A 21,121-nucleotide genomic window follows, 5' to 3' on the forward strand; every position below is an offset into this window, starting at 1 on the left:
CTGGCTGCTCTTCCAGAGGACCTGGGTTCCATTCCCAGCATTTACACAACAGCTCACAACTAGCTTTAACTCCATTCTCGGTGGATCTGATGCCCTCTCTTGGCCTCTTCAGGCCCTGTGTGTATATGGTGTACAAATAAACACGCAAGAAAACACCCATACACATAATTTTGTTTTTTACTATTAAAAACAAAAGAGTCTGGGAGGAGTTGGCACATGCCTTTAATCCCAGAACAAGAAGGCAGAGGCAGGGGTTGGGGATTTAGCTCAGTGGTAGAGCGCTTGCCTAGCAAGTGCAAGGCCCTGGGTCCGGTCCCCAGCTCCGGAAAAAAAAAAAAAAAAAAAAAAAAAAAAAAAAGAAGGCAGAGGCAGGTGGATCTCTGAGTTCAAGGTCAGCCTGGTCTACAGAGTGAGTTCCAGGATAGCCAAGGATATACAGAGAAACCCTGTCTTTAAACAAACAAACAAACAAACAAACAAGTGGATGAATGAATGGATAAATGAATGGATAAATAAATAAGGTTCTTCAAGAGGAGTTGAATGATATGAGTATCTCTATGGATGTAGTCTCAGGGGTGACAGTAGGGTCCAGTAGTTTCTCTATTTACCTTGCCATGGGAAGTCAATTGTCACCTGGCTACAATTATTATTCATTGTTCACAGCAAAACCACTCCCTTCCTCCTGTGAGTATTACAACTGTGTGGGTGATTATATTAACATATAATTTGACTAGCCTCTGCAGACAGAAGGGTTGTGTGAGTCATGCCATGGGCATGTCCTCTGTTGTCTGGCCTCAGTATGGGCCACCAGGTGCTCTGAGAGCCATGGCACAGAAAACCATCTTGATCAGCTCTGCCCTCCAGCACTTTGCACAAGCCCTGACCCAGAGAGGCAGCCGGTTGGGAACATGGTGGCTGAAGCCTGACAGGTGGGCACGAGAGAGAGCATCCATTTTCAAACATCCCTGGATGGGCAGGTTGCTGGAAGTGGGGGGAGGCAGCAAAGCCATGGTGAGAGCCGAGTCTGGAGAGCTTGGAGAGCTCGCTTGCTTCCTCTGCCCACCTCAGGTTCCTTCCCTGTGAAGGGAGATGATGGTAGCACTGCTCTTAGCCCCATCTTGGGGTTGCTGTGGGAATCAAAAGCTCTCTCTGTGAATCTGTAAGCTGTTGTCCAAGTATTCTCTGTGCCTGAAGGTGATTCCTGGCTTCAAAAGGGCCGTTTGCCTCTCTAGTCTCTGTGAAACTTCAAATCAAAGGTGTTTGATTATTTCAGACCTATTTCATTTGGGGCTTAGAGTGCAGCTCAGTGTAAAGTGTGTTTAGTATGGGTTGAAGATGGGTTTGCATTTTGAAAGAGAACCAACCAAAGGACCTGAATATCGAGGACTGTAATCCCCCCTGTTTAGGAGGCCGAGGACAGATAGTTATAAATCCAAGGCCTGCCTAAGTTATAGGTGGAGCTCAAAGGCAACCCAGGCAATGACAGCCAACTTGTCTAAAAGGGTAAAACAACTTAAAGAGGCCTGGGAATGTGCAAGGTCTTAGGTTCAACTTTTGGCCAAATAAACAAGCAAATACAAAATGAAACAGTAAACGAATAATCTAAAGGAAAAACTAGTTCATGGTGGCTGCTCGTTCTTGTATTACCAGCACTTACAGGATTGCTTTGAATTCAAGGAAAACCTGGGCTACATGATCAGGAAGGAGCCAACTGGAGATGTAGCCCAGTTGGTAAAGTCCTTGCCTTCTATACAGAAAATCCTGAGTTTAATTTGCAATTCAATGCATAAACTAGATGTACCTGCCTGAAAGGGTAGTGTTTGGTAGGTAGGCGCAAGAGAATCAAATGCTAGGACAGCTCTGTGGTGACACAGTAAGTTCAAGGCCAGCCTGCACTATATGAGAACCTGTATAAGAATAAATAAGACCCCCCCCAGATAAATAAATAATAAAAACTAATATTAGAGAAAAATAAAAGCATCTGTGTGTGATGACCCTTAATCCTAACACTCAGGTGGCTGAGGTAGGCAGGCTAGCCTGGCCTACATAGTGAGCTTCAGGCTAGCCAGCTTTACATAATGAGACCCTGTTACAAAGAAACAAGCAAAAAGAAAAAAGAAAAGAAAAAAGAAGGAAGGAGGGAGGGAGGGAGGAAAAGTAGGTGATGAAGAAACATTTAACTTTTGATGAGCCTTTTATTACCATCGCTCCAGAAAGAAGACCCTGAATGTCCCCTAAAACAACCTAGGATTCGGATTCTCCCAACTTCTCCCCCTCTCTCCAAGTCTTTGTAAGAAATGAAGTTAATCTGTCTACAGTTGAGTACCCTAGTCCCATCCAGGGCACTTCCTTGACCTAGGGCACAATTGTGGTGTCCCAGACAGCTGACAGGGCTGGTTTCAGTAGATTCTTTCAATCCCCCAACCCTCAGGCCTAAGAGAAAAGATGAGACAATACACAGCTTTTTGGGCCATCTGCCATCAGGTCTCTGACCCTCAGACCCTCAGAACACTTGCCCACTACAAACCTCTAACGTTCTGTGCTGATTAATGATGGTTCAGACCTGGTATAAATGGCCCAATAGAAGAAAAAAAATGGAAAGGAGAAGAGAAGAGAAAATTAAAGTAAGGCCAATGAGATCCCGGCCACGCCCATCCTGGAGACAGATACGGCTGTGGTTCTCAAATATCAGGTGTTTACATTACGATTCACAACAGTAGCGAAATTGCAGTTATGAAGTAGCAATGAAATAACTTTATGGTTGGGAGTCAGCACAACCTGAGGAACTGTATTAAAGGGCCACAGCATTAGGAAGGCTGAGAACCATAGCTCTAGAGACTTTTCTGTTTCCCATTGCCCTTTCTGAAAACCACCGACTGGCACTCTCCCTTCCCTCTAGGCACTATCAGGGCTCCATGAGCCCCGGACAGAGTCATGGACACTTTGGTAATATGCATCAGACACAAGTGCTCATCCACAGCTTGCAGACCCAGCAGTGACCAAGAGCCCTGACTGGTGCTGAGAAGCCGAAGATCTGATCTCTATATTCCATTTCCCACCCTGCCTGTCTTTAAGCGGGGTCTCATGTTGCCCAGGCTGGCCTTGAACTCCCTACGTAACTAAGGATGACTTTGAGCTTCCAGTCCTCTGTGCCCACCTCCCCACTTCTGGAATAACGCGTGCATTGCCACCACATCTGGGTTACACAGAGCTGGGGACTGAACCTAGTCGTCATGCATGCTAAGCAAGCACTCAGCCAGCTGAGCTACAGGCCCAGCACTCAAGGTTCCATTTCTACTACTTAAGGACCAACGTCACCTTTCTCACCTGAAAAGCGGGGATGATGACAAGACAGTGTGGCTTGGCACTGAAGTTTTGGTCAGGCAGGAAGTATGACACAAATAGTTCATAGGATATACACTCATGAATTTGACAGATGCCTAAGACTTAACGTCCCTGCCACAGGATCCCCAAAGCTGACAGACATCTTGCCGAGTGCTTTGAAGACCTCCTCATATAACTCATGGTATAGGTGGCAGATCCACATCCACGCCCTGTATACTGTATAAATATAGGTTTTATTAATAATGGGTGAAATCCCACAAATACAACTGGTCTCTCTGTGATGAGAATAACCTGGAGCAGATACAGAGGAGTGAGCACAGGGACTGGGGAAGAGTCCTGGAGGAGGAGAAACCAGCTATAGGATGATCCCGGACCCACCAAGAGAAGACACAGCTGTGTCTGCCTCCTGGCATCCAGGCCCCGCCGCTCTGATGTCCAGGACCCAGCTGCTGACTGGAAGATGAATATATGTGAACAGAAGTTTGAGTGAGCAGCAGGCAGCTGGAGAAGGGGCAGGAGAGCGAGTGTCAGCATGGGGCACAAAAGGAGGGCCATGGGGAGCAGTGGCTGAAGCCAGCTATGCCCATTCTTGTGCTTGTTGGGTTCTGACCTCCAGGAGGCCAGTGCCACCCCTGGCTCAAGAGGGAGGGAAGACTGGGAGATAGACACCTGCTGAGCCTGGAGCCACACTGGGTCACACCAGCCTCGTTCTTAGCCTCCAAAGTGGGATTCTGCAGGAGGACATTGGGACTGCCCTCCTGCCACCACCATCAGCTCCCTGCCATGGTCACTCTTCCTCTGAGCCATAAGGGGTGGTGCCTGTGTAGGGCTGAGATCGCCTGGTGGCCTTTGTGTGCCTGTGATGTGACTCTGGAGAGGAAAGGAGCCTGTGGAACTGAGCCTCAGGAGCAGCAAAGAAGGAGGGTGGGGGCTTCCCCGGCTCACCTTCCTCCCCAGAATAAAGTACATTCTCTAGTTCCTGTGGCAGATGGGAGAGTGACACAGACATTATTGCAGAGGTGACATTGAGATCTACCTTGACCAAAGGCTTAGGGAAGGGGCTGGGACATCCCATGCTCTCTCCAATCTCCAGGATTGGGAGTGGTGGGCCAGACAGAAAGCCCGGCTTCTGTCTCAACAGATGGTCCAAATTAGCCAAAGTGGGTGTGGGGAGAAAAGGGGAGGAGGAGGAAGCTTCCAGAGTCCCTCCTTACTCCATCCAATGTCCGTGATGGGACTCCCTGGGGACCCCATCAGGGCCCAGCCCTGGGACTCCAACATGATAACAGTTTACCAACACTTGTGTGGCGGGGACCCCAGAGGGGGTCAATCTGATTGCTTGCTTGTAAGTCAAGGCTTAGAGAACATGGAGCTCCCAAGTAATCAACAGAGGAGGGTGCTTTCGGCAGAGGAGGGCGGCAGCCTCCCAGCAGTCTTTGCATGCAGGTGTTGGAGACAGTAGGGAGGAAGCTACAAACTGCTTCAACTTGGGAAGACTCCTGGCCTTGATGGGAGGGCTGGAGCCCTACCTCTGGTGCTGAGGCTGGGAGCCACGGCCCACAGCCAGCCAGCCGGCCTGTGAAGCAGCTGAGGGAGAGGAGGGCAGCCGCACCAGCAACCGACACCAAAGTCTACAAGTTTAAAACAGTCCCAAAGGGCTGGAACTGGGGGCGTCCTGCCCAGAAGAGGTAGGAGCCAGGCTCTATCTCTCAGACTTGACCCGGTACCGAAGCACAAGGTATGCAAGCAGCCGCAGGGCAAGGAAGAAAATGCCCAGGACCAGGAAGTCCATGTAGAGCTTGGCCTCCTCCACATCCAGCTCATGCAAGATGATCTGTGGGTCCCGGAATGGGCAGTGATCCTCTAAGCAGGTCAGATGTCCTCTCTCCATGCCATAGATGGTCAGGATCAGACCCTCAAAGCCATACCTAGATAAACAGGAGCATCAGAGTGAACCATGGGGCACAAGATCCCTGTCCCTCCGAAAATCACCAGATCCCAGCCAGGTCACCAGGGGCAGGGGCAGGCATCAGACATGGCACAGCCCCTTTAAAGCTGGTAGGACTGCCTGTGGGGGAGGGAACCATACCCACCTGACATAGGAAAGGTAGGAGCTCCATTGCAGGTAAGTGGGGATGGTCTTGAAACTGACAAAGAAGCCAGAGAACAAGAGGACAGGGATGGCAGTGACTGGGCCCACAAAGGTGGCCACCTGAAGGAGAGGAGAATGGAGTTTGGCTGTCACAGGGGAGACCACAGTTCCATCCACCCCATGGCATCTCTTGATGTCTCCCACGAGAGTCCCACCTGGGTGCCAACTTTCTCACCTGCAAGGAGGTAGAAGCAGCGCCAATCAAGAGTCCCAAAGACTGGGCAACTAAGGCGGTAGCTATGGACAAGGCTGAGAAGAGCAGGAAGCGGCTGGTCTCAGCCGGCTGGCCAGTCATCCAGTACACAATGCTGCAGTACACCACTGGGCACACAACCTGGGAAGCAGCTAGAGTCTGTTAGGGAGCTTCAAGTCAAGGGCAGGTGACCTAGGTCACACTGTCACTTCACTGGGAAACGAGTGTTCCCAGGGCTCCTCCACCCTCTCCAGCCTCCGCTCTTGTTCACGCTGCCTTTTAGACTGACACACGTCCCCTCCTCCCAGATTACATCTTGCATAGCTTTGTTCTGTCGCTCTGACAGGTTGAGGCATGGTGACTCCTCCCATCTTTGAGTATACAGAGGCCTTCTCATCATTCCAAGGTAGTGTCTGTGTGTGTCTGTGTGTCTTTAGTGTGTCTGAGTGTGTGGTGTATGTGTGTGTGTCTCTGTGTGTGCAGTGTTTATAGTATGTGTGTATTTAATGTGTCTGCATGTGTATGGTATGTGTGTGTGGTGTGTGTATGTGTATGTCTCTGTGTGTGTGGTATTTGTAGTATGTGTGTATGTATGGTGTGAGTGTGTTTGTATGTTTACTGTGTCTGTGTGTCCATGTGTGCAGTGTTTGTAATATGTGTGTTTAATGTGTCTGTGTGTATGGTGTGTGTGGTGTGTGTGTCTGTGTGTTTACTGTGTCTGTGTGTGTGTCTGTATGTGTGTCTATGTGTGCAGTGTTTATAGTATGTGTGTATTTAGTGTGTCTGTGTGTATGGTATGCATGTGTGTGGTATGGTGTGTGTATGTCTCTGTGTGCGTGGTATTTCTAGCATGTGTGTTTAGTATGACTGTGTCTGTGTTTACTGTGTCTGTGTGTGCAGTGTTTGTGTATGTGTGTCTGTGTGTGTGGTGTGTATGTCTGTGTGTGTGGTATTTGTAGTATTCATGCCTGTGTGTGTTTACTGTGTCTGCATGTATGGTGCGTGTGGTGTGTGTGTCTATGTGTTTACTGTGTGTGTGTGTGTGTGTGTGTGTGTATGTATGTGTGTCTGTATGTGTGTATGTGCTCATTTATGTAGGTGCACACAGAAGCCAGAAAAGGATGTTGGACCCCTAGAGGTAGAATTACAGATATTTGTAAGCTGTCTGATATGGATGCTGATAACTGAATTCAGGCCTTCTGCAAAAGCAACAAACACTTCTTGTTTTGTTTTGTTTTTTTGTTTTTTTGTTTTTTTTTGGAGCTGGGGACCGAACCCAGGGCCTTGTGCTTCCTAGGCAAGCGCTCTACCACTGAGCTAAATCCCCAACCCCGCAACAAACACTTCTAACCACTGCGCCATCTCTCCAAGCATATATATTTATACATACACATATACATAATATAGTATATTTATTTGAGACTTGTTTTTATTTATGTGTACACCTCTCTGAATATGTATGTCACCTATGTGCAAGAGAAGACCAGAAGAGGGTGTTGTATCCCCTGGAGCTGGAGTTATAAGCAGTGTGAACCACCTGATGTGTGTGTGTTGGAGGTTGGGGGGGAGGGACACTAAACTCTAGTCCTCTGGAAGAGCAGCAAGCATTTTTAATCTTTTATAGATGAGCCTTTTCTCCAGTCTCCATATGCCATTAAAGAATTAACTCTCCCTAGGAGAGAGCTGTTTCCCCTTGAGGCTGCCACCTTTTGGACACAAAGAAGCAGACATGTGGACTGGGCAAATCTAGAGGTCTAAAGCACACCAGGGAGACTCTAATTACTAAAGTCACAGTATATCTGTATTTTTTTGTTAAATAAGCATATCTTAGATGCTCTTATAACAAAATAAGATGACAGGTTGTTAATTTGCTTCATTTTGCTTACTAACCCTTAACATCAATTTTAAACCTTATTAAAGTTATAATTTATGTTAAGTGATAATTCCTTAGCACTTGAGAAGCTGAGGCAGGGGGATTGCTACAAGTTCAAGGTCAGCCTGGTCTAGCCAGTTCCAGTACAGTTCCAGAAATAACCTAGATAAATAAATACAGAGAGAGAGAGAGAGACAGAGAGAGAGAGAGAGAGAGAGAGAGAGAGAGAGAGAGAGAGAGAGAGAGCGAGAGCGAGGGAGGGAGGGAGAGAGAGAGAGAGAGAGAGAGAGAGAGAGAGAGAGAGAGAGAGAGAGGAGACAAGCTCATGGGAAACAGGGACTTGGCTCACTAACTACAGTGGTACTGAAGACCACCTGTAGGCTCACAGCTCCCAACAGAGCAGCACCCTCCCCCCCTTTTGGTGTTTGTCTGTTTGCTTGAGCCAGGTGTCTCTCATAGCCCATTCTGGTCTCAAACTCTCCAGGTAGCCAGGGGTGACCTTAAATTTCTAATCATCCTGCTTCACCTTCCAAGTGTGGGTATTATTGGTATGCCAGGCCGCACCTAGATAAAGGAACACTTTTCTGTGCTTTGCATAAAGGGTTATTGGTGGTCCGAAGCTTCTAGCAAGGTGGTAATGTGTTGAACAAAATGCCAGCTGGTATTTCTATAACAAGATCTCTTCTAAAACCTATAGGGAGCCAGCAAGTTGGCTTGGCAGGTTAAAAAATAAATAAATAATAATAATAATAGTAATAAAGGTGCTTGCTTGCCAAGTCTGAGGCATTCAAACCTTAGAATTCACATGCTGGAGGGAGAGAACTGAATTCTGCATACTGTCCTCTGACCTCCCCACATATAACGTGGCATCCATGTGTATTTACACACACAAGATAAATAAATAAACATAAAAATACTGCCAGGTAGCATCGCCGTATGCTCTGTTGAGTTCAAGGAAAACCTGGTCTATAGAGAGAGTTCCAAGACAGCCAGGGCTATGCAGAGACCCCGTCTCAAAAAAAAAGTCAGAAATTAAATTTAGAAACTAAGCTTTCATCGCTTCTCGGCCTTTTGGCTAAGATCAAGTGTAGAAACTAAGCTTTCTATGCATTCACATTTAGCTCTAAGCTCAACTCTGAGAAGGACGCTGTTGCTATTCCATTTTCCATGTGGGACACCGAAGCTAAGACAAACTGGTTGCAAATAAGTGAAGCGCTAGGACCTATGAGCTCTCTCATTGTTATTCTGCTATTATGGTCACCTCTTTATTTGTTGGGATAGATAGTCACACTGTAGCTCTGGCTGGACTTGGATTCATGGCAGTCCTCCTCTCTCAGCACACACACACCCACACACTCCCACCCCCAACCCCAAGTGTTGGGATGAGGTGAGCCACTACACCTGGCTGTGACTACAACTTCCCGGGTCTTGTCAGCTTTCCCACACGTTCCATGAGACTCACCTGGAAGGGTACATCAGCCATCGTCTTGGCCAGGTAATATGCTTTGAGACTGTACCAGTAGTTCAGGTGCTCCCTCATGAAGACTGCCATCTCTAGGGGAACTGAGGGTACAGGAAGGTCAGGCTTCACAGCCTAAGCCTTGGCCACCCCCGCCCTAGCCCTATTCGCCAGGCAGATCAGCTCACAGGTGAGCACAGTCGGCATGAGGGCTGCAAACATGAGGAAGAGCATGGAAAAGAAGAGGAAGCCGGTGTTGTTGAAGACCTTGCTGGCATCATCGCCGATGTGCAGGTAGAGGAGACCAATGAGGACGCCGATCAACACATGTGACATGAACCGCAAGTGGGTCAGGACCTATGGCCCAGATCATCAAAAGAAGAAGTATGTGTTTCAGGCCAAGGGAGCGGGAATGAGGGTGGGGGACACAAGGAAGGCCATGCTAGAATGGGAAGTCAGTCAGGGATGCCCTGCAGGCTTATAGAGCCACTACAGGGAAGAATAGTGCTCCTGGTAACAGAGATCCCAGCGACAGAGATTCTGTAGCCCAAGAGGTCCAGCCTACCCTTCCTACCCCTCAGCTTGACATCTCACCGTGTCCCTGAGGATGGACAAGAAAGTCCTCCTGAAGAGGATGCAGAACTGGGTGAGGGTGCTGGTGGCAAACGTGTGGCTTTCAATGGGATCCAGTTCCTAGGGAGAAGAAAGGGGGCCAAATGAGTGTACCCTAACCCACCCACTGTCTGTCCAACTCAGTCGATGGGAGAGTCCCAAGCTCTTCTCAGGACAGCGCCCAGGCCTGCAGAAGGAGGAGCCTTTGCCTCTCAGCTGCTCTGGATTTAGGGGTAAGAACTTCAGGGAGCTTGAGGGTGGGAGGGAAAGAGAAAGGGAGAGAGACCACATAAAGATACTGGGTGATAGGAGACAGGGAGGAGTCAGGACCCCTTCTGGCTCATCTGACTGCCCCTTCTTCTTCACTTTATTATCACTGGCTAATTGTATGAATGAACCACTGGATCGCCCACTGAGCAACAAGGATGACAATGACTGATAATGACAAGAGCCAAGCCTCTGGCTTTCAGGAGTGATGGCATCTCCTCGAAGGAAGGGATCTGACCCTGTGTGGATCCTGGCTGCCCCTATGGCCTGCTAAGAGCCTGTGTGATTTGGTAGCTTAGTCTTCCCACCTCTTTTGAGAAGCTAGCGTGGTCACCTCTGGGTTAGAGATGACAGCAGACCACTCTGGCCCCACTGCACTGGCCCCACTTTCTAGATGGGCCCTGAGCAGGCACTGAGGGCAGTGCAGCAAAGATGCTATAGCAGCTCTGGAGGAACAGGTGGAGGAGAAGTCCAAAGCCCAGGAGCTCGCACTGCAGGAGCTCACACTGCAGAAGCTCACACTGCAGGAGCTCACACTGCTGCTAACAGTAGGTCTGTCCCAAGCACCAGGCTTCCCGCTACACAGTAGCAGCAATGACTCTGGGGACTGTTCTTTGGCAGGTTCTTTGTCTATAGCCCCATCTCCCCTTCCCCACTCTGCCCTCTCCACCCCACTCACCGGAGGGCAAGTGGGACAGTGGGCAGGGACCTCATTCTTCTCGGGGCTGCTCTTCTTCTCGGCCATGGTGCAAAGGCCATTCTGCACAGCCCTGAACAGCATGGGGTTCAGGTCTCCATACTCTCCAGAGGCCACCTCAATGACTAGGGGGACATAGAGCAGAGTGCTCAGCTAGGCTTCACCCCCCCCCCCAATTCCCAAGGGCAGGGCAGCCCTTCTTTGGTATATGGGGAAGGCAGGTGACAATGAGCTCTCTGTCCCCAAGAGACCTCAACAATCCAAAACCAATGTTTGGCCCTCTTCTGTCACTCCAATCCTCCCGGGAGCCCCCACTTACTGAAGTCAGCGGGGTTGTGGTAGGTGGGGCAGTGCAAGCCAAGCCCCTTCAAATAGGGAATCAGGTTGGTAACCACGCCCTTGAAGATGCACTGTCCCTGGCTCAGGATGTAGAGCTGAGGCAGAAAGGCATACATGAGGAAAACACGACCTGTAGACTGGGAGACCCCATTGACACAGCTCTCTCTATTGCACAGGCCAGCCTTCTTAGTGACCCAGGGATACTGACCTTGTCAAACATCTCAAAGAGCTTGGCACTGGGCTGGTGGATGGTGCAGATGACGGTGCGGCCCCCATGGGCCAGGGACTTCATGAGGGACACCACTTGGAAACAAGAAGCGCTGTCTAGACCGCTGTCCAGAGAGAGGTCACCAGGGACCAGTGAGGTGGATGTGGCTAAGAAGGGGTGAGTGAGGCGGGGCAGCTTCTGTGAACGGGATGGAACTAGTGGGAAGGCACCCCCTCTGGCCACCCCTGAGCTGGTTACTCTTTGTCAACTTGACACAAACTAGAGTCATCTGGGAAGAGGGGACATTAATTGAGAAGATGCTTCCATCAGAGTAGCCTGGGAGGCCATTTTCCTGATTAATGATTGATGTGGGAGGGCATAGCCCACTGTGGGTGGTGCCACTCCCTGTTAGGTGCTTCTGAGCTGTATAAAAAGCAAGCTGAATGAGCCTTAGAGACCAAGCCGGTGAATAGCATCCCTCCATGGTCCCTGCCTCTGTTCCTGCTTGAGTTCCTGCCCTCATTTTGCTTAAGGACTGACTGTGATCTGAACATGTAGGCCAAATAAACCTTTTCCTCCCTCCCCACATCGCTTTTGGCCATGGCCTTCATTACAGTCATAGAAAGCAAACAGACAAGCCCCCAAATCCTGCACACCTTGTATGGTTCAGATGTTTGCAAGCCCAGAGCACTGCTCAGTTTAAAAACCATATGCCAAGCACTGGGGTGAAAAGGGCTCGGGTTAGATTGGTCTAGAGAGAGTCAGACAAGCTTGTGGCTGGCTTGAGGAGATGTGAAAAGTGTAATAGCAACACAAACTGAAAGACTGGCCAGGGTCAGCCATACTGTGCTGTAGCAAGGGGGTGGAGTCTAGCTGGTAAGTTAGCTGGTGAAGAGACAGCAGAAGGTGTGGTGATGAAGGGTATTCCTCACAGAGGACATAGCAGGGGTCAAGCTGAGGGGCTTAAAACATAGACTTCAATGGGAATAGCAGCTCAGCGTTATTAGAGCATAAAATATGAAAGACCAGAAAAGATGCCACTGACTATTTTGAGGGCAAACGGGACTCATTGTGTGGTCTGAAGTGGGAGAGTGGCGCTTGCCAGACTTGTCGCCTAGAAAGTCCGTCTGGCTACAGGTTGGAGAAAGGTGCTTGGGGGACTGAAGGCAGGGAAGTGAGTCTTGATGATGTCCTGAGCTCAAGCATTAGGGATGGGACTGGGCGAATCTGCAAGCTACCCAAAGGAGGATGATGACTAACGGCTGGCTGCGGGGGAGAGGAGAGGGAGATGTCAATCAGGAGGGTGGAGCGGGGTGTCCAGATCGACATCTGGATGAAAGACACCTGGCTCTGACTGGCTTAGCAAGGATGGGGTCCCCAGAAGGCTGCACACAGAGGAGCTGGTCTCGTCATGGAGTCATTCACCAGACTCCACATCCAGCCCTGGCTCAGGACTGAGAAAGGGGAAAACCCAGGTCAGGAGAAGCAGGGAGCTACCTGGTAGGCTCATCAAAGAACATGACAGGCGGGTTGTTGACCAGCTCCAGAGCAATGGCCAGGCGCTTCCTCTGCCCTCCAGAGAGCAGGGCTGTCCTTGTGTGAGAGCAGGACATCAGTCCCAGGGCTGTCAGGATCTCTGTCACCTGCAGGCACCCCCACCCAGCCCCAGTCAGGTTCTGTCACCAAGCACCACAACAATTTCATACAGCATTACCCTTGCCCTTTAAGCCTGTGTTCCCCATCCAACCCCCTGACCCCTGACCCCTGACCCACTCACCAGTTCCTTCTTCACCTCTTGCTTCTCACTCAGCTTCAGGTTGGCAGAGACCTAAAAAAGTGACAAACAAGTAAAACAGACATGTGTGCCAGGCCCTGCCCAGCCCCTTCAGCTGGGGACTGGGGATGGAAGGGATGCTTGGAGGAGAAGGCCACCCTCTCCTCACCATCATGGCCTCTAGCACCGTGAGGTGAGGCAGAAGCATGTCATCCTGCATGATGTAGCAGGACATCTTGCGAAAGGTCCTCAGATCGCGTGGCCTCCCGTTAACCAGGATCTGCCCCTTCATCCCCGACTCCCTGCAGGGAGATTGGTTGGCAGTGAGCACCAAAGCCATATTAGAACACCTTCTGCGCTCTCCCAAGAGGCCCCTCTCCTGACTCCTGCCCTCTCCCATTCTTCATGCTCACCTGTACCCTGCCAAGATGTTCATGAACGTGGATTTGCCAGCCCCAGAGGGGCCCATAATGCCAATCAGCTCTCGGCGGCAGAACTTACCAGACAGGCACTTGAGGAGGGTCTTATAACCTGCAGCAAGGACAGAGAGTCACTGGTGAGGGCTAATGGATCAGAGACATCTCCTAACTCTTAAAGATGGGTCCTGGGGAGATGGCTTGGCTCGGTCGGTCAGTAAAACCTTACCATATAAGCACAAGAAAGAACTGTAGTCTCCACCTCCAGAACCCACTTAAACTGCCCGGCTTAACCAGTGTATAAGTTGGCTTAATCCCAATTTAGGAAGCTAAAACAGAGAAACTGCTCTGAGTTCCAAGCCAGTCTGGGCTACAGAATCTGAAACCCCGCCTAAAACAAAACAAACCAAAGGGCAAGAGAGATGGCCTAGCAGTTAAGAGCTGGATGCTACTCAGGTAGAAGATCCAAGCTCTGCTCCCAGCACCCACTCTCAGGGACTCACAACTACCTGTAACTCTAGCTCCCAGGACATGAAGGCAGTCTTCTGGAGTCTGCAAGCACCAGCATTCACCAATTAGCACCCCTCACCCCCACCACACACACATTTTTAAATAAAAATGAATCTCTGACAACAATACAAAGAAACTGGGGTTGTGCTGAAAAGGCCAAGGCAGCATGATTCCCAGGACCTCACTGGCCAGCCAGTGACCCTATCTCAAAGAGCAAGGTGGATGGACGGATGGACACATGGACAGGTGGCTACTGGGGAATGATATCTGAGGTTGACTTCTGGTTCCCACATTCATGCATAAGCACGTGCACGTGCATGTATGAGAGAGAGAGAGAGAGAGAGAGAGAGAGAGAGAGAGAGAGAGAGAGAGAGAGAGAGAGAGAATGAGAATCTTAGAAGAGGCTTAGTCATAGGTGAACTAGCCATGGTTGAGTAGAGTAAAGTTACAATGGGCAAGCAGTTCTTACACAGTAGCTTCCACCCTCTCCTTACCCCCTAGGAATGACCGCCACTAGTGTTAGAGTCCAGCCAGGGTGGGATAGGGTGAGTTGAAGGCTGTGGGGAGGCTGATGCCTTTACTGAATGGCTATAGTGAGGATGCTGAGGTCCTAGAAGACCAAGACTCTCTTCTCTCTGTCAGAGTAGCTGCTGTCTTACACACTCCGAGGACACTCCTGCTGAGCAGCCCAAGCTGGCTGCCTGTCCTATGTTCCCACAGCACTTTTCAGATGCCAGCACATTTGTCACTCCATGTGCCTGGGCTCACGCCCCTCCCCCAGCCTCTTAGTCAGGGAACATCTTGTGGGAAGGGTCTGTGCCTTACTCATCTTCCTTGTCTGCCTGGCATGCAATAGATGCTCCGTAAGCATGTTTTCTCATTTGCTTTTTTTTTTTTATTGCTCCGTACTGAGGAAAACAAAAAAGAATCCCTTCTTTATGTCTTCGCTGCCCCCCAAGCTTGTCTCCCTAGCCCCAAACATGGCCAATAAAATTTCACCTGTCTTTCCCTCAGTGGGAAGCAGCAAGTGTATAAAGCACACCAGTAGGGAGTCATGTGGAGCTGGTTCAAACTCTGGATCCACATTACCAGCTGTGTGACCTGGGGCAGGTTGCTTAACCTCTCTGAGCTCTGTTAAATAAGGATGATGGTGTCTGCCTCTCAGGATTGTTGTCAAGCATCAATGAGCTAACACAAGGAAAGCATATGGCTCAGTGCTTGGCACATACAGTGCACTTCACAAGGCGTATTGTATGATAAAATTCTACTTGACAAATGCTGATTGAGATCTACTATGGATTCAGCTAGGTACCAGACGCTAGGCAGAAAATAAACTAAGGAGGGACACGATTTCTGCATTCCAGAAAGCCGCAGTTTAGGTAAGGGAAATGGTTGAGAAAATATGGTGAGAATGAAACTAAAAGCTAGGGTTAGAGAGAAAAGTGGAGATGGAACTGCCCTCTAAGCATGGACAGTAAGGTGGAAATCACGAGTGGCTTCCTGGAAGAGGTGGCACTGGAACTCCCGAGGAACAACAGAAGCCCCTGGCTTTAGGCAAGAAAACACTGCTGTAGTATAACCCAGGGGACAGAGACTGTGCATAGTCAACTGATGACCTGGGAGGCAGAGACAGGATGAAGCCAAGGACCGGGCAAGGCCTTGCCTGCTGAGCTCACAGACCTGCCTTGGTGAGGACTCCGGCCCTCATCCCTCACCTACTCCAAAGTGCACCCCTTAATAAAGACAATGAAAGTTTACTTTATGTAACCTGCTGCCCATGCTGCCCCAGGCCTAACTATGCTGCCCCAGGCCTGACCACGCCCACTACCCCTTCAGAGACTATTCACCCTCAGCTGTTCCTCCAGCAGAGATGAGGTAACTGGAGCTCACCACCATCAATCCACTGGAGGCCACACAGCCAGGTCTTTCCTGAGAGAGGAAAGTTTTGGGTCTCAGCCCTCTGGCCAAGCTCCTCATGGTTATCCAGAAAGGTGCTCCCTCTGCAGAGCACTCACCCAAGTGACTTCTTGTATGAGGAAGGAAACTGCAAGCATGAACCTTCCCCTCATTTCATCACAATCTGATGCCAGAGCCTGATGATGCCAGTCAAACCCCAGGCCTGCCACAGATATCACCTTACACTTGCTTGCCTTTCTCAAAGGTACCAACTCAGCTGAGCTCCCAAGAAACCCAGGAGGAAAGTCAGGCCAAAAGAGGGCATTCAGTCTGCGAAAGGCCACATGGCTTCCCTTGGCTTGAAAACACTTGTCTCTTAACTCCCCCTGTATCACAACTACTCAGCCCTGAGGGACCTGCAGACCTCCCTCTAGAAAGACACCAATGTTCTAGTCTTGTTTCAGTCACGAGCTCTGTCATTTTGTCAGATCACCAAATCTCTTTTTTTTTTTTTTTTTTTTTTTGTTCTTTTTTTTCGGAGCTGGGGACCGAACCCAGGGCCTTGCGCTTCCTAGGTAAGCGCTCTACCACTGAGCTAAATCCCCAGCCCCTACCAAATCTCTTAATTTATTTATTTAGGTTTTTATGGGATGAGGTCTTTCTATGTACTCCAGGCTGGTCTTGAACTCAAAATTATCCCGCCTCAGCCTTCACAGTGTTGAGATCACAGGTGTGTGCCATTATGACTGGCAAGTCACTAAATCATTAGGGTCTGTGAATCCTCATCGATAAAAGAGTAATTGGCTGGGATGTAGTTCAGTGGTAGAGTGCTTGTCTAGCATAGAGGAGGTCCTGGCTTCCATCCCCAACACCATTAAAAAAGACAGTATTATTCCCTCCCAACGACTTAATAGGGTTATTATGTTATTAAGTGGGATCAGTAATAATTAATTGAGTGTGTTTGGAAAAATAAGTGTCATATACAGTTCAAGGAGACTGCTGACAGATCCTCACCCAAGGGAGGCAGAGGTCTCCCCACAGATCCCTTACACTTCCCCTCTCTGCCACCCTTAGCTTTGTTCTGTCCTCTCCAGAGGGGAGAAGGAGCCAAAGAACAGAGAAGCCAGGCAAAGGAGGGCAGAGGGCAGAAAAAGGCCAGGGTCAGAAGATGGCAAAATGAAAAAGAGGGTAGGGGCTGGGGATTTAGCTCAGTGGTAGAGCGCTTACCTAGGAAGCGCAAGGCCCTGGGTTCGGTCCCCAGCTCCGAAAAAAAAAAGGAAAAAAAAAAAAAAGAAAGAAAGAAAAAGAGGGTAGATGAGGCTGGCAAGGTCAAAAAGGAGGAGTCCCTAGCCAGGGCACCCACCAACTGATAAGGATGTGCCCAATCTAGCCACACTTCTTTATAGCATAAAGTTCCAAAGGCCAAGAAAATAACGAGAACCTCATTATTCCACCCAGAGCTACTCTGAGAACTGAAAGAGACAGTTTAGGGCTAGGGTATTGGATAAGGAGCCCAGATGCCTCAGGTCTACTGGCTCAAACACACACACACACACACACACACACACACACACACACACACACACACACGTGCCCTTTGGTTGCCTGTGGAATGAGAAAACGTGTAGGGACAGCTGATACTGAGCCTTGTTTTGAAGCACCCCAAAGCTGTTTCTTAAGCCACAGAGGACACTGTCTCAGCCCCACCCCTAGCCCACACCCAGCTCTGGGAAGCAAACCCAGTCCAACCTCTAGGTTCCCAGCCCAGCTATTGGGACTCTAGGAAACCTGTCCTGATCGGGAGGGGAGTGGGGGAGGATGGGGGAACTCCTGTGTTTCCAGCTTTGGGCTCTGCTCTGCCTCTTACTAGCAGGGGGACATTGGTCAGGTTATTCAACTTCCCTGAGTCTCAGTTTCCTCATTGGTAGCACAAGGATGACATCCCTTCTGTCTGATCTCCACCCCTCCCGGTTCCAAGGACTGTAGCAATACAAGAATGGAGTAAGAAGGCTGGAATGAGAACATCTTTAAAAATAGGTGTAAGGAAACTGTTGAACCTTGAAAAAAAACCAGACTCCACAGATAGGTTGGACCCCTTCCCCAACCAACCTTCACAGGCAGGAAAAAAGAGGGGGGAGGGAGGGAGGGAGGGAGGGAGGGAGGAAGAGAGAGAGAGAGAGAGAGAGAGAGAGAGAGAAAGAGAGAGAGAGACTGAGCTGAGAGACTAACTCAAGGACCAGAGGTCATAGGGTCTATTTAGGAGAAAAAGCTTCAATAGCCAATTGAACTCCCACAGTCAGTGCTGGCAGATGCGGGAGCGGGGATCTAGTATCCCAGCTACAGTTGTGCAGTGAGGGTTAGGGCCTACAAAGCTCGCAGAGTGGGGTACTCCCAGGACTTATGCTCCTGGAGAGGCAACTCAGCGAGAACCCCATTGGGCTGTCACCTACCCCGTTTGCGCCAGCAGGGCCCCTCCCGCACGGAATAGGATAGTTCCACGAACTCGATGTCCACAGCAGAGCGCTTGGGCAGGTGAGAGAACCGCTGTGCTTCTGTGATATGGTTCTCCACCTTCTTTAGGTGCGTGGTCAGCACAGGGGGCTCTGCCCCGTCCTCCAGCGCCACGGCCATGGCCACAGCCCCAGGGCCCAGTCCACAGCCCACAGCCTCCAGTGCCTTCTCCGCCATCACGCAGCTGGCCTGCAGGGAGAGAGCCTGCTTAGCTCCGGGAAGACCCTCCAGCCCTTACTCAAGGCGCCATGGCTTTCTGATGCTGCCCCGCCTCCACTCCCCCCACCCCTGCCTCCTTCTCAGGGCAGATCCCCAACTGTCCGCACCCCTTTTCCCGCCGGGTCTTCTGCACCGGGCAGCACACTCCCGGTGCAGTGACACTCAGTTGCAACCTCTCCTCGTTCCTAGGCAGTCCCAGCCTGGCCTTGCTCGCCCGGCTGGTCGAAGCCGCGCCCGCTCCTCCCTCCCCGCCGCGGCCTTAATCTCCTTACCCCTCAGGCCGGCGGTCCCTGGGGGCCCGGGCGAGGGTAGCCACCCGCTCGGAGGTCGGGGAAACTAGGAGGCGCAGGGTGGGCCAGAGGAGGCTCTGACCACGGCTCCGAGCCCCTCTCTGCACGGACTGGCACCGCTCCTCCGCCGGCCTCCCCATCCTGCTTAGATGGCCATGCGCCTCCGGACTGTCCCCCCAAAGACAGCGGCAGACCCCAGACCCTCTAGGCCGACCCTCTTGTCCCCAGCTCGCCTGGTCACCTTGACGCGTCTCCGGCCGCCGCGACGCAAGGATGCTCAGCAGAGATGCTCAACCAGGATGTTCGACCCAGATGCTCAGCGTTGCGGCGCAGGAGGACACTCCCGGCTCTCTTCACCTGCCTCTGGCTGCGGCACCGGCGCCCCGGCTCCCTGTCCCGGTAGCCCGGGCCGGGGCGGGGCTAGGCCAGGGCGGGCAGTAGAGGAAGGCAGGGCTCCGGTCAGAAAGGATGACACGGTTGTGGAGGGATGGATGGTTGAGATCTCGCTGCGACCCTGCTTGGATGAACCCGCTGGGTTTTCGTAGTCTGGTCCCCAGCGCCTGTCCTCTAGAGCTAGTCGGGCAGCAGTGTTCGTTCTCTTCAAGCTTCTGCTCCCTGGTCCTGCTGCTCTTAAAGGGCCCGTACAGTCCCTCACTCCGCGAGTGGCAAGGATGGAGGTGGCGAGAGCAACGTCTGCAGCGTGGGGGCCCGAAGGGGCGCTTTTGTGGACCTAGGCTAGCAGCAAAAGGTCAACCCAGAGATCGCTAAGGGAGGGAGACTTGAAGTTACTCAGAGAGGCTGCTCCTTGAGCAGTAGGTGCCCAGGGGGTTGGGAAGCTGTCAGTCTATTTGCAAACACAAACCATTCATTGCTTATCTCCTCCAGTTCAGCTTCGAAACGCAGCCCCACCCAGCCCTAAAGTACAAAGGACTTCTATGTATAATTCTGAGGGTATAATTCTTGGGACTTTGAGACAGCCTCTCACACCTCTTCACATCTCCCCTCTCCAAGGGCTCAAGAAGGCACTAGTTATGAAGAGATGGGGGACAGTAGTAATGGCAAAGCCTGCAGGCAGCTCCAAGGTTAACCTGGACCCAGTCACAGCCTGCTTTGGCCATAAAAGTCTTTACTTTTTTTTTACCAGCCAGATACAGGTCTCCAAGCCAGTGTAGGCTGATCCAGGAGGCTGCAGGAGATACATACATAAGGCTCTTCAGATTCTGTCTTGGACATCTTTTCATAGACATGTACAAGCGTGGGCTGAGGCCTCAGAGACTGCTTACACCGCCCCATCTCAAACACACACACACACACACACACACACACACACACACACACACACACACACACTTTCTTTAGCCCTTTCTCAATTACTCTTGACCCCTGCCTGATCTATCCTCTATCTCTTTTAGGGGTCAGTAAGTTAGCCAGCCAAGACACTTGACTTGAGCTTTTCACTTCCCACCTGTCATACAGACAGGAGGTACACTTAGATTGCTGGTACTGCTTCCAGTACTGAGGCTTCTACTGTGGTGCAGAAGATGCCAATAATCAAACGCCAGCCCCCCACCCTAGCCTAAACCTCTCTGCAGCCTGGGAAATTATCGAACCCTGCAGGGCATGTCAACAGCCCACCCCCGAGACTAAGGTTCATGGAGGTTTGGGATCCAATCTTTCCCAACTTCCCTTCATCCCTGTTCCATGGATGGCCATTCCTCAGGACCAACCTTCCCATTTTCCAGATAGACCCTCTCTTCTTCAAGTTAATCTCCAATACCTCATGACAGACAATACCCAAGGATTACAGTGTGTGTGTGCTCACGTATTTACACATGCATGTATGTGTTAGGGTCTCACTCACTCAGACTGTTGCTGAGTCTGACTTGACTGCCCAGTCCTGCTACCATCTCTTGGGTGCAGTGATCATAGACATATGTCATCAGGCCTGTCTAACGTGAGTATTTACTGAACTACTATAAACTGACGTTCTCAGTTAACCTTATATCTCCAGGAGGCAGGGTTTCTGCTTTACTTTGTTGAGACAGTGTGTCATTATGTAGCTTTGGCTGGCCTGAAACTTGATTAAGTAGACCAGGCTGGCCTCAAGTTTCTAGAGATTTGCCTATGGTGTAAGTTTTAGAACCTTCTTTTGGAGAAAAGAACCTGAGAAATAGGAAGATTAAACACTATGCCAAAGGTCAGGCATAGCAAATCCGAAGTCCCTAGTTTTTACCCACTCTGCTAACTGGTCATTTCAGAACCTTATCCACTACTGGACTTTAGAGTTCCACAAAGCCCAAATTTAGTGAATACATAATATTTGCCATATTCAAATTTTTAATTTTATTATGGGAGTGTAA

At 50.4% G+C, this 21,121-nt stretch overlaps 1 protein-coding gene across 7 annotated transcripts; it reads right to left on the minus strand.

Moving 5' to 3' along the window:
• Positions 1-3,559: 3,559 nt before the first annotated feature.
• On the minus strand, positions 3,560-19,319 carry Abcg4 (ATP binding cassette subfamily G member 4). 7 transcript variants are annotated; one of them, NM_001106816.2, is given in 15 exon segments: positions 3,560-5,273; positions 5,439-5,557; positions 5,673-5,831; positions 9,026-9,126; positions 9,211-9,379; positions 9,617-9,715; positions 10,581-10,723; positions 10,918-11,032; positions 11,146-11,269; positions 12,643-12,788; positions 12,923-12,973; positions 13,089-13,221; positions 13,333-13,450; positions 18,192-18,441; positions 19,003-19,319. In NM_001106816.2, coding segments are annotated over 14 exon segments (1,941 nt in total). In that variant the 5' UTR covers positions 18,430-18,441; positions 19,003-19,319; the 3' UTR covers positions 3,560-5,047.
• Between the last annotated feature and the right edge of the window lie 1,802 nt (positions 19,320-21,121).

This window comes from Rattus norvegicus, chromosome 8, assembly GCF_021556685.1.
Source record: "Rattus norvegicus strain SHRSP/BbbUtx chromosome 8, alternate assembly SHRSP_T2T, whole genome shotgun sequence".
NCBI classification, from domain to species: Eukaryota; Metazoa; Chordata; class Mammalia; order Rodentia; family Muridae; genus Rattus; species Rattus norvegicus.